General features: G+C 38.6%; 1 protein-coding gene across 3 annotated transcripts in view; it reads left to right on the top strand.

The window, feature by feature from the left end:
• The window catches only part of PLD5 (phospholipase D family member 5), a 207,920-nt gene that overhangs the window by 60,612 nt on the left and 133,348 nt on the right, over nt 1–13,960 (top strand). Inside the window, exon 1 of one of the 3 annotated variants that reach the window (XM_032184711.1) lies at nt 7,700–7,796. The exons of the other annotated variants lie outside the window; for them this stretch is intronic. Coding sequence (XP_032040602.1) covers nt 7,794–7,796 — 3 coding nt within the window. The 5' untranslated portion in view covers nt 7,700–7,793. Of the gene's footprint in view, nt 1–7,699; nt 7,797–13,960 lie in introns of those variants that run through there. 3 annotated transcript variants of the gene reach the window in all.

Raw genomic sequence — 13,960 nt, 5'->3', positions numbered from 1 at the left:
CTGTGTCTCTTCCTAAGATGCAATCAGGTCTTTCAGTCTGTTGTTTTGGTGAAAATTGTGGTAATCCTCTAATCACTTTTTCAGAAAGTCATTTTCTCAGAGCATCAAGAAAACCTGTGGAGTATTGGAGTATTTGTCTCTGCTATCTTTTCCTGTTTCAAGTGTCCTTGTTAATCTCAGCTTTAATACTGATTTATTTTATTATTATTTTTATTTATATGCTGACATAGTCCTTTCTGTGTATTACCCACTTTGACTTTTTGAATTGACAGTAATGTACCTGCAGGATTATATATGGCTACTTGATAGCATCTGTTTTCTGTTGCTCTTCTGTTTTCACTGTGGGTAGGTGGATGGAGACTGTTCTGTGATATCTAGGGCTTCTTTGACAACCCCGTATTGCACCTCAGGTGACTGCACTGTAGGGTCCATTTCATCTGCTTAGATTGTCTTTCTCACAGAGCTTATACTGGGTAGAATGACAGCCCATAGGATGGCAGTCCAGGTATGTGTTGATATTAAAATATTCTTTGCTGTTCTTGTTCCATGGCAAAGGGAATCTTGATCTCATATATGTCATTCAGTACTGTGCAGGTCCATTTCTTGCTCTTTCTGTGCTAGAGATGCATATAGTGTACATTTAGACTTCTCAAGCTCTCACAGATCTGTGGTAGTCTTTTGCTTGCTTTATTCTTGCTGATAGCCTCTTTTCATTTGGAGGAGGTTTAATCAGTGTCACTTACTTCATTTGGTGTGCTGGTGTCTGGTACCTGAACAAATGCTGGAGCTGTTCAGATGCTTTTGAATTATTTCTTAGGACCAGTTCCTTCACCAAGGATCAGTTGCTGAGGTTCACATGTTGATTTCTGAAATAGATTGTAGCTGCCACTAAGCTAGTTATGCTGGAAAAAAAATTTGGCACTCTCCCAGCCCTGTTGCTTCATACAATACCACAATGTCTGTAAGGTACTTTGTTGTCACCATTGGATGACTCCTGGTCACCCACTGCCTTTCTGACCCTTTTCTTGTCCATATGACCATGCAGTAGTACTCTGCTGTGCCTCTATTTCCTTCGGAGTTTTCCAGAGCTATCCCTTTGTAGCATGTACCTCTGTATCGGGCACCAGCTTTCTGAAGGCAGCTTTGTAGGAATGTCACGATCGTGGAAGTCAGACATATAAACCCTTGTCTGTTGTAGCTCTAAGTTCACACCAAACCCTGAATTTCTCCTTGGTACTACTCCTGTTCTCCACTTCTCTCAGACCAGTCTCAACTTAGTAGCGGTAGCTTTGATCTTCTTGCCATTATTTTCCTCTACTATCTGAGTTTGAGACTGGCGTTAGGCAGAGTACTGCAGCAGAATAAATGTCTTCTATAATACAGGAAAATCATATTATGTGTAACTTCACATGGAAACAAAACTGAATTACATCAACACAGCTAATGTTGTTACGTAGGAGACCAAATACGAATATATGTATCATGAGTAGCTGCTTTTAAAATTGGCTATTTTTCAGCATATACGTTATGTAAGCTTTTGTATAAAAACCTGTTTTATTAAGTACTCACTAGCATATAGCGTGATCATTCTTGCTTAGCTTAATTGAGTTAATTCAAGTGGTTGTTGTAAGATAATGACATACTTCTGTGATTGCTATTTATTCCGTTCGTGGCAAACGGGGCCCGAGCAATGCTGTGCCTCCCTCTCGTGGTGAAAGGGAGAGGAAGAGAGCGCCTGGCAGGAGTCGTCTTGAAAGCAACGTGAAAATGAAAGATGCACTCATTTATATCGACACTTAAGTGATTTCTTTCTGTAATGAACATGGGCAGGTATTTCTTTGGGAATGGAAGTTACTGGGGGAAACGCTGCTCCATTAACTGGTTTTCTCAGTGGTAGAAATGCTTTGTTTACTTACGAGGTCTTACACTTAACAATTTCAGTATTTAAAGGCTGTGTACCATCTTCACGAACATGTATGGAAAAAAGTATTTTTTTTTTCTTCTGGTTAGAAAAAAATAGGATCAGACTATTTGTATCTGGCTTTTTTAGAAACATCTCTTGAGTTACTTTGTGATGGAAAGATGCTTGGCCTGGGTATTTGGTAAATGTTGCAAAATAATGATCTCTTTCGAATAAGACAGGGACTGGTGCTCAAACCGCTGCTAGAAATTTAGAACCTAAATTTCTCTAAACAAGACTCCTTAAACATCTGCATTTTGCTTTGGACCACAATTACAGTTGTGTCCTAATTTCAGTAGTTAGATCAAAGGGTGCTGTGCTGGTCTCAGTCGTTGGGCCTAGATACAGCGTCATCCCCTCTGGTGATGACCAGAGGTGGAAGCCGCCAACCCTCTGAATGCAGCTCTGTGCCACGCTCCTGTGCCTCTCCTTCCCAGCCTCCCAGGGTGCTGCAGAGGCTGTGCCACTGCTGGGCTGCTCCAGGCGTGCCACGAGTAGTGGGTGCCAGGGACTGCACAGCTGTCTTGGGGCCGGTGGGCCTAGCAGCTGCGTTTTCCATTACAGGCTTGTGTGGGCAGGAATTCGTGTGCATGTGAGCCAGAGGGAAGGGTTTAACTCCATTTTGAAGCTGCTATGTGGCAGAGCTGTTCAGGTGACAGAGGGCTGGGTTTACACATAGCTGGAGCTGGAGTGGCCCTGTGTGACCCCCTCTGTGTAAGGGTTGGTTGGCAGAGAATCCAGTGATCGTTTCGCAGCGACTGAGGATTGCTTCCTTGGGCACTGAATTAGTGCTCCACAGCAAAATAGAAAAAATCGTTTCTAGGCAGCTGGACTCTGGGAGGCAGCACTCATATGTTTTTGCAGCTGCATCTGATCGATACGAGAACTTTATCTCAAAAATGAAATGTATTTAATGTGATGGCATTTCTTTTGCAGCTGTTCTCAGCTCTTACTCACAATTTTAGCTCTTCCCAAAATAATGGGAAAATATTTCTTTGAAATTTGTAAGCAATGTTTGGTCTTGACAGTGAAAACCCCTCATGGACTGTGTATTGATACTATCCATTTAAATAGCAGGCAGTGGCTTTGGACACAGCCATTGCCCACATGGTGAGCTAGCACATCAGTTTAGGGTTGGGTAAGGCAAGCAGACTTTACAAAAAAGATGAACTTTTAGGGTCATGCTTCATCCTTTGACTACTGCCAAGTAGAGTCTTTACTGGTAAGAACAGCCTTTGTTGTTCTACAGGGGTTCTTGCGCTGTGTTCAACCACTGCTGAAAAATCAGTTGGTGTAATGACAGACAAGACCTACAATAAACTGCCAGGATGTTAGAAATTATCTTGACATAATGGGCCTGGTGGTGAAAAGCCCCAGGCAAATGGAGAAGCTGCTACCTGAAGTGCAGTCTTGACATCTGCTGTATGAAAATAATGTCGCGATAAAATAGAAGTATGGTTCTTGCTCCCAGAGTAGTAGGTCTTGTGGTTCTGGTCATCTGCCATCTATGCAGAAAGGTAGAAAACAAAGATGTTTGCTGCTGTATCCATCCTGCAGTCTTGTGTATCCATCCCCCTACTATTATCGTAGTTTTTAAGAACCTTTTTCTTTGCTCTAAGCCTTTAACGATAAAATCCAGAATTGCATTGTCTATCTGGCAAGCACAGGCTAAACTCCACGCTGAAAGTATATGGGCTTGGATTTTAAGCTACATGGGTGCTAAAGATTTTGAAAAGTCCTACTGTGTTCCACCCTGATCTACTGCTTTCCCATTCCTGATTGAATGGAATATCCTTAAAGTGAGAAAATGCATGTGACTTTCTGAATAGATAATCATGATGGATTTATACCTTTTCTGAGTGAAACTTTTTGAGAATGATTAGGGGAAAAAACATATTTTGTGAAATATTAAATTATTTATAATTCAGCCTTTTATTAATAAATTTCCTCTTTTGTGTAGGTGCTTTTGAAGTTGTGCATTTGGTTTTGTGATGCTTAGAATTCCTGTAGACAGCATAACCTAGTTCATCTTTGTTCTGTGAAGTCAAATAATAGTGCATACATTTGTCTTATTACTCATTAGAGCTATGATTTATATTTAGCTGTTCATAGCAAAATGTCCATTGGTCTTTTCATTATTTATTACAATCTAGGGAGAGAGATGTTGCTTCACAATGCTGGTGACAATTTGGACAGGCTTACAGGGTGTGCCAAAAAAATTGTCACTGCGTGTCCTGTTTGGCTTTGCGGCATCTCAAGCAAATCCAGAATGACTCAACAGTTCTGTATTTAATTTTTCTAGGACTTTTCATTTAATGAAAATTTGAGATACTTTTTTTTTTTTTTTCCTCCCTTTTTTCCCCCTCCATCCTGTCTTAAGGCAGCAATGAAATGCCAAAATAAAAGAAATTCTACCAGGGCAAAAATTCTTTGATCAATTGCTTTGTTTGGTACCTCTTTATACAGCTGTTCAGTTGTTGCAGATTGAAAGCTCTAGTGTTGAGGCTTTGGGTGCTGCAGAGAACATGCATGCATGCATGAAGGCAGGAGTAGATCTGACGAGATATTTTCATCACAAAAATCAGATTGCTTTGATCAAAACTTTAGCGTGTCAGCCAGCCTCAGTCTGAGTTCCTTGATCATTTAGAGCATCCAGGGATTTCTTTTTGTCATTGAAAACATTAATGCTCGAGGAAAGCTGCCTAAGTAAATGTTTTTACTATGTGGGCTGCTACAGGTGCTTGAAGTGGTCAGATGCCTTTGAGAGCTTTGATCTCACTTTTGAAATGGCCTCTAAAGCATGGGGCTCCTGATCACAGTTACTCTGCTGAGAGTAAAGTCTGGCAATATACACCTGCCCTTGCATGAGAAGGCTGAAAGCAGTTAGCACAGGATTAAGTTAAGGGTTTTAACTCAAACCTGGGGGAAGATGATTTCTTATAAAAAGGAGAAATTATAGACCTGTTCAGAAAATGTAAGTTCCCCTTTGTGTGTGGATCCTTTGTCAGTGTAAGGCAAAGAAAATATTTCATCTTTAAGGCTTATCTAGATGTAAAAATTGAGGTTCAAGTTTAAGGTATTGCATTTATACCATCATATAATTTTTACCATGTGGACACTCAGCATGTATGTTGGAAGGAGTTTAAGTGAAAAAGATGACCTTTTGAAGCAAGAGTGCTAATGTTAAAGTAAGTCTATTAACTTGAATATTTTTTATGCCTGTACAGTTGTATTGATAGTGCTTGTTCTGTGCAGAAATACCTTTTAGTTGAGTTTAGGAGATTATATTTGCACTTGAATTTTGGAGGTGTGTTTTAATTATGAGAAGATGGTGACAGAATTCACTCTGAAATCTGTATGCATTCAAATAATTCTTAACCGTTCATTAACAAAATAGAAGCATCCTGGCTGCCTTGCCTGAGAGGCAGGCTTCAAACTGTGAGGTTTGTATGTATGCATAGGGTCACATCACCCCACTTCATACAGACTTACTGCAGAAACCCACACAGGCAGGTGGTGGCTGCATGTCTTCATATTCAGCATTTGATCGCTATCCCAATAAATATCTTTTTGTGAATTTGTGTCCATTAACAGCCCAACCCACATGGCTGTATGAGTTGTTTCCCATCCCTGCCTAAGTTGTGGTGTGGCGCTGGGCACTTTGCAGTGCAGCTCCTGCTCCTTCCTTGCATGTTTTTGAAACTGCTTATGGCAAAGTTCCTGTGGACAGCTTTCTGGTTGAGTAAAAAAGCCAGTCCTCTGTCCTGTAGCAGAGTGGCTATTTTAGGTACTGTTGCCCATTTTCTTCATGAAATTATGTCTGTTTTCAGGGAAGCAGAGCCTGTTTTCCCTATTTTTTCCCACTTGTATTCTTAATCATTCTTTCCATGCCTCTTTCCACTCTATCTTGCTGTGTTTCTTAGGGGTTGAACTGTAGTTCCTTTCTTTTATTCATTTGTACCAGATGCTCTCATCTGTAAATGTAATCAAATTCATCTTTGTCATAAAGATTTGAAAATATGTCTATTTATCATAGAATCATAGAATATCCTGAGTTGGAAGGGACCCTTAAGGATCATCAAGTCCAACTCTTGACACCGCACAGGTCTACCCAAAAGTTCAGACCATGTGCCTAAGTTCACAGTCCAATCTCTTCTTAAATACAGACCGGCTCGGTGCAGGGACCACTTCCCTGGGGAGTTTCAGATCTTTCTTCTTCAACCAGAACTGAAGAGAGCTTTTTGTGGCTGTTGAGCTAGACACCTAGCTAAAACAGGCCTCCTGTAAACTTCTCTACTTCTGTTTCCTTGTCACTCTGGGAAACAACCTATCTCGCCATGATGTCTGTAACATACATGTCACTTATTGCTTTGATCTTTATCTGTGTTCAAAAATAAATGTCAGTGTTATTGACATCAAAATTTTATTTATCTTATTTTAAAATAAGTGCACTGCTGTTTCAGCAAAGAATGTAAATTTCTGTCCAGCTTTCTTCAACTTGCTTCCCAATTAGTCCATCATCCTTTTTCATACTTTCCTTCAGGTCAGACATGCGTTGTCACACACATTCAAACAGATCCTGTGGAAACTGTTATTGTATCCTGTTACAAAAAGATGTGAGCATCTTTTCTGAATTTGTTTTTCTTCCTTACACAGAGCATGGTCTTAACTTTCCTGGACCTTTTTGAACTCTCAGTCATGGCAGAAGTATCACTCCATCCTCTTTCATCCATTCATCAAAATTTCACACAATGATATGCTTGCTCCTAGAGAGAATCTTCAAGGTAGGATCCTCAGCAGACTATGGAGGCTTTCTCTCAAATTCCTTTATTGTAATGCCCAAAAAGGCTTGGAAATGGTCAGGTTGCTGGGGTATTATTGTAAGTACCTATTAAACTAGACATTATTATCTGGTTTGATTCAGTATCCCTGTTTGTCATTTCTTAGTGCATTCTCTGATAGTAAACTCCATGGACTTTGTTCCCTTTTTTGTATCCCTAGCACAGCAGAATCCTGGGCTGTTACTGGGAACACCGAGGCTGTTATAATATGAACTAAGTAATTAATCATAGTCACAGCATTGCAGAGAGATTTTCTGTGGTGTGTATTTTTGAGAGGGATGGGTATAGAAGTGTGTGGTAGAAGTGTGTAGTAGAAGTGCTGCTTTGATCGTTTTATCCATTTGGAACTTACCACCTTGTCTTCACTAGGAAAAAGTGTTTTATAAAAAAGCCAACAAAGAACAACCACATTGCAAATAATCCTTAGTAATCTGGAGGGGCATTTGGCTGCCTCACAAAAACACTGTGTGTTTTGGCAAAGTTAAGAGCTTTGCCTTAGGAAGATCCATGTTTGGAATAACAGGGTGTGTTGCAAGTCAAGATTCAGGTATCTTGGCAGAGATGTATGCGTAATCTGGCATGATGCCTGTCTGCACTGTGCCTAGCTGTAGCAAGTGCTAAAGTCCCTTGTGAACAATATATGAATCTCATTTTGAAGGGGAAAAAAAAGAGGAGGAGGAGGAGGGAAGAGGGAGCCAGGATTTATTTTAACATTTAGTGGATATAAAAAACAAGTATCAAGAAGCAAAACATTTTTGTGAAGCATTTGCTGTGAAAATTCTGCAACTTCTTATTGCAAACCTCTTTATTGCTTGGATTGGCTGATTTCCAGAGCATCAAGGCTAGGAATTGAGGGACTGAAATATAATCAGTGGTGATACATTTTAACCACATAAAACATTCTCTGCTTCCAAAGCCTCCGGTGTCTCTAGTAAGCAGTGCAACAGCTCCTTGCTGCTGGACTCCAGAGACGGGGAAAATATTGGATCAGAATGGTAAGAAGCTCTTTACTTTTCTCCAGCTGTGGATTATTACTTAGAAAAGAATGCTTAAAAGGTGTTGATGAAATTATTAGGGAAACAGTATTTAAACCAAAAACAGTGTGTGAGATATAGTGGCATTATCAATGTTTTGCTGGATAAGATCAGCAAAGCAACTTGGTGACAAATATCTTTGGCACTGAACATATTGTACAGCTTATATAAAATCTTTTAAAATTGGGAAAGACTGCTGACTAGAATTGGATGTAAAATGTAAGCCTGTCTACTTGTTCCATTGCAGAGGGACAGCTGCATGGGCTTTTAATATAATTTTACATTAATTACCACTGACAGAGACTTTATTCATAAAAACTTGAATAAACCTGTGCTGATTGCTTATGTAGGTTGCATGTTTACATATTGTCTTTTAGGTGTTGTGTTTTGTTTGTTTGTTTTAAAGAACAGAAATGCTTAGTAGATACCTTTTGACTTTTAGGGAATTATGAAGTTTTTATTTTCCCGGGTCTTCAATTTGTGAAGACCTGTCAGTTATGTTGTGTTTCTCTAGTGTTGGGGGGGGAGAACTTCTTGGGATACTGATTTTATTCTCTGTAATGATTTAAATATTCTACCGTAAATATAAAAACAATAGAAGTAGAATATAAAACACATTAATATAAAATTTGAAATTATTATAAATCAATACCAATGTTACTAGTAGTTTAAACAATGCCTGAAGATGCAATAAAATATTTTTTTTATTATTATTATTTTTAGATATTAAAATATTGGTGGGTGGAAATGCATATCTGGGTACTGTTTACTCCCAAGAATCATTGTCAAGACTGGGTTTAATGCATATTTCAATTAAAAACAACCAACAATCTCCTATATGGGAACTCAGCCATTCATTTTAAGTGCATTCTGAAGTCCAGGAATGCATTGATTATGAAATTACAGCGCGTCAGGGTGAAAGGAAACCAAATTACTAAATAAGTCTGGAGAGTACTGAAATATGCTTACTTGACAGCCCAGCTGATGTGTGGGAAATTATTCTCTTTGTGATTCAAATGGTAGCAGAGAATTTTAAAAGAGCAACTATGGGAGTTTGAAAAGTGTACAGCAGATGTGAAACTATGTCTGATTTCCTATTTTTTGTCTTTCTGTTGTATTTGTTGTTGCTCAGCAGTATAAAAACTAGAATGGAAGAGCTAAAAACCATCCCTGAATGCTGTCTGATCTTTTGCTATTCTAAGTGGTTTACTGTGTAGAGAGAAATTAAATACTGAAGTACAGTAAATAGTAAATTGTTATCTTGGCCTATATGCTCCAGGTTATGACTGTAAACACATTGTGATATATTAAAATTTATGTTTTCCTTCTCAACATGCACCATAGATTAGGAAATCAATAACTGAATGGAAACCAGGCTTAAGCTTCTTGGAAAGATATTAAGTATGAATCTAAGCATTATCATTTTTTCTACTACTAGTTTCTTGTCAAAAATGCCCTATATTAAATATACATTAAATACTGTTATGTATTAAGTACTTCTGTAGTACTGGGTAGACTTTAGAATAATGTTTTTTATTCTCTGAAAACAAAGTGCTCATAGTTGATAATGCCTATTTTCAAAATTTTGGTGCAGGAAAGGGTTGGAGACAGGAGATCTGGCTGTGTTTTCTCATTATGAACACTGAACTTGATGAATTACAAATGAGGTTAAATGTATTTCCAGGTGTGTGGTTTTGTAGTTCCTATGCAAGTCAAATGCAGATATCCTTTACAGCAAATTAAGGAAAACATTCCCTTCTAGAAACAAAAGCATTCATGTACTGCCATGTGTTTGCTCTTGATAAAGTTTAAGCCAAAGTAAACTTGCTTTGTGACCTGCTTGACATGGATTAGTTAGGTAATTAGTGCAGGCAGATCACAAGGGATCTGTTTCTTTCAGTTTGGATTGCTTGGGAAAGGATCTTGCATATGCTGGTCATAGGGCAAGGGATTGGCAGTAGAAGAGAAAAATGAATCTCCCCTATCCCCCAAATGAAGAACCCTTAACAATAGTCAGCCGTGTAATAAATGGCTCATCCAGTCCAAATCAAACAGCCTCTTATGATTTTAACATGAGAGGAGTTCTTTCAGAATGCAAATACTCAGTTGTTATAGAGGGGTTAGCACTGCAAACTGTCAAATGCTTTAGAAACCTAGGTTTAATTATTAAAATATTTTTTTGTGAATAGCAGCAAAAAATATTAATGTACAAAGCTTACTTGAAAAATTGGGAAATTGTAAACATAACTATTGTAGCTATAACTTCTAATGAAACATGATCTAGGATTACTGCAAGAGAAGTTGGGTACAGTGAAGTTTAAGTGTCTTTTTAGTGTAAAATTTAACAAAAAAGACAAACCCACAAAACAACAATCTCAACAATTAGATATAAAATTCATACAAATGAATTTGGGTTAAATACTTTTTAAAAAATCCCAATGTCTAAACAGAAGTCCAATGATCTGCCTGAAAATATAATCTTGTATTTTAAAATACTGCTATACATATTTGAACTATATTTCACACATAAGGGAATATGAGGGGGAACAGTAGCGTTGTACCTGCTATGAACTTGACTCAAGGTTTGGTTATGTCCTCAGATTTTACAGTTCTAGTTGTTTGCTTGTTCTCCTGCCACCTTCTTGGTAAAAACAAAAACACGGTGTGTCCATTCATGCTGGCTCTCACAATACTACTGCTGAACGGACTTAGTCAAAAAAGAAAAAATCTAATACAGTACAGTTTTGGTAAAATCACAGATTGTGTGTGCTTAGTGCTAATTTACATGCCTCAACTAACTTCTGGCACAGTTTTGTTCAGGTGATATGCTATAGTTGTGGGGCAGGCTGTTTACCATGCCAGCAAGTTTGTGCACCATACGTAGAATGAAGTACACACTTTACATGCTCCATAAATACTGTTTATGTAGAGGAGGAAAAAGATAAGCACTCTGACCTTTAATTGAAATGTAACGCTGAAATATCTCCAGGTATATACTTGAGTTTATTTATAATGAAAAGAGCATGTGTTTTGAAATCTCGACATCCATGTTTATGGAGCCTGAATACTTTCAGTGAACAAAATGTGACAGAAACAAGGTTACAAAGGTTTATGCAAGGATTTATACACTGGAATAGTGCTTTTTGTTTGTCTTTTGTTGTTGTTGTTTTGTGGCGGTGGTGGATTTTTTTTTTTAAGTTGCTTTCCTTTTGATTCATTATCAGTATACTCCACATATCAAGTTTAGCTCCCTGAAATCCATGTTTTAAATTGTGCCATTACACTGGCAGCACAACATGAAATGAGATGCTTTCAGGGAGTTATAAATCATTTGCTGTGGTTTACATAATGTATTAGCATGTCTGCTGTGTCTGTTCAAGACAGGGTTTTATTCCTTCATCTGGGTAATATACAGAGAAACTATTAAGAAGGGATGCTTTTAGCCTTATTCTGTCCTGTTGGCTTTTATCCTGTCATGCCATCAACAGGGAAGGCAGGGGAAAAGGTCAGTCTGGTCTCTAGGTGAAATAATTAAAGGGAGCAGCTTCCTGAGAAATAGAGCTGAAGTGAGAAGGTGAGTAGATAACACCTATTTTTTTCTGCATCTGGTGATGTTCATATTAGAGCATTTGCACTAATTTTTAAATATCAGGACAAGACTGCTGCCCGTATGTGTTATGACTATCATAACAATGCCATGTTTTGCTGCACATAATTGCTCACGTACATCATGACCTTACTGAGAATACTGCAGAAAATTAAGGTTGAGGCTTAGAGTGGGCCTTCTACATAAAAAAAAAAAAAAAAAAAAAGAAGAAGACAGAAGCGTATTGACAACTCTGTAACAATTGATAGCATGGAGATGTAAGAGGAATCAGTTATGGAGCTGTGCACTGAAGGATGTGCTTCCAGTGCTTGTGTAAGGAGTGTGCTCTGGTCAGATCTGAGGCTGGTTAGTGTGCTGGTGGGAGGCTCCTGACAGTTTGGCTGGATTTCCAGGCTTGCTCCACTGCACAGCATGGTGATAGGAAGCTCTGTACCTCTAGCTCTTGCACTTAGTTTTCAGTCTACTGGGTATCTCAGTTGTTAAGATTTTTTTTAAGTATGTTTTCCAACATGGCTGTGTCATCTGGGGATACAGCTGTACAGTGAGCTCTATTTATCATGTAATAATGGAGTGAAGAACTCTGAGACAAGTGTCATCTACTGCCCTGGGGCTGTGCCAGGAGCTCTGCTTCCCCTCAGCTCACCAACATACACCTCCTTTATATAGCTAAAGATTTTGGATCCATGAAGATTTGGAATGAGACTCAAAGCCAGAAGGAAGTTTTGTCAACTTCTGGTGTACATCTTCATTCAGTTGAAGAGGGAGACAAATATTGTGTTGAAACCCACAGCTCTTCTGCCTCCATTCCCATAGCAAGATGGCTTTAACTTGGCTGTGCTGACCTTTCGGATAGGTCAGAGATGTTTGAAGACTGTGTGTTGCAGTCCTTTCTCCCCATTATGTGATGCGATGTGGCTTTCCTCCTTGACGCAGGATAGGAGACGGTGTACATGTGTCAATCTACCAGCCTAGAGACTGCTGACTTGTTTTTTCCTATACTGAGCATATGACATATATATTGTAACAAGGAGAACTCTGTGTGGCAATATAATGGGTACTTATTTGGTCATAAGATAACTGAGAGTGGAGACTCATTTGGAAAAAATGGCAAGGAGAAGGATGCTGTAGAACTGTACCTCTTTCATTTTACTTCTACCCTGACAATATCTGTAATAGCTTTTGTTCTGGTTCTTCATGTTCAGTAAGGAAAATCTTTGTAACGTCATACAGATTTTATCAGCATTAGTTCTGGAGAGAAATTTACAGAAGTTTTACAAAACTTACAAAAGATATATAGTTTATTTGGCCCAAACACGCTGTCAGAGATAACTGAGTCCTGAGTAACTGAGGAGCCACTCTGTAGACCTCTGAGTCATTCAGGTAAAAATAAAAAATCTTCCATTGACTGAAACTAGCCTGTAAAACTGGTCAGAAAATGTGTTTATGATCTTTTTTTTCTCTTTTCATTGGAAAAGTTGATGGGACTAATTTTAGATAATACTGAAGAACTCCGTGATGAAAAGTTCCTGTAAGTCAATTTGGCTTTGTTAGGTTATTTTCTGACTATATAAAATTTATTGCTTGCACTGCTGTTAATTTTCTTATTTTTCTCTTTAAAGGTTTGTCAAAAGTGATAGGCATATTAGAAAGAAACCTTCTTTGTGCTACTGTTCATTCCGCTATTACAGAGGATCAATCACAAAAGCAGCAGTTATATCTAATAATTCTTCCCCTACAGCACAGTTAGAGAAAATTGGCTTTCTTATACATGCAAAGCATGAGAAAATGAATTCTGTGTGAGGGATGAATACAGCACACTAGGAATGTTACAGGCAAAATATATTGTAGTCTCAGCTCTCATCTGTTTGCTGCAGAAGCCATCATGAAATGTTAGCTGCTTCCTCTGTGTATGCTTGGGCTGACTGTGGGCTACATCTCAGTTGTGCTTCAGTGTCGGTGTGGCCCTGTAGCCAGCAAGTGATGGGCAGTTCCTTCTCCACCTGTGCCTTGTGTACTTTCAATTTCAAAGTCTTTCATGTATTTGTCATCCAAGCCTAATTTCTTAGTTTGGGCTCTAGTAAGTTGCAGAAGGTCTTGGAAGAATTTTTAGTCTTAGTGGTGGATTTCATGACTTGGAAATGGCAGGTAACTTGTATTGTTAGGTCCCAAGGAGAAAGGTGGCTGTGATTTTGGATGAGAAGTTTGTTGGAAGGAAAAAATAGGAACTGTACTGTGTGTGCCTTTGCAGAAAACTGTTGTTTGTTCTTGTCTTTAAGAAAAACAATTACCTCCATGGGATTAATGCACATAACTCTTACCAAGTGAGTGTTTGGGTATTTCACTTCACACGGGGAGCAGTGCTGCAGCCTAATAGGACATATGCGTATACAGCAAAGTGCCTGGGAAAAGCCAACAAATGTCAGAGCGTACCAGGATAAACACGAATCTTTCTACTCTGTTGGTTTTGGATCTCCCTTAAGATCATCATGAATGCAAACAAACTAACTGAAAAAAAAAT

This window comes from Aythya fuligula, chromosome 3 (genome assembly GCF_009819795.1).
Source record: "Aythya fuligula isolate bAytFul2 chromosome 3, bAytFul2.pri, whole genome shotgun sequence".
NCBI lineage: Eukaryota > Metazoa > Chordata > Aves > Anseriformes > Anatidae > Aythya > Aythya fuligula.
Note: the sequence above shows the minus strand (reverse complement) of the source record. Positions and strands in the feature narration are given on the sequence as shown.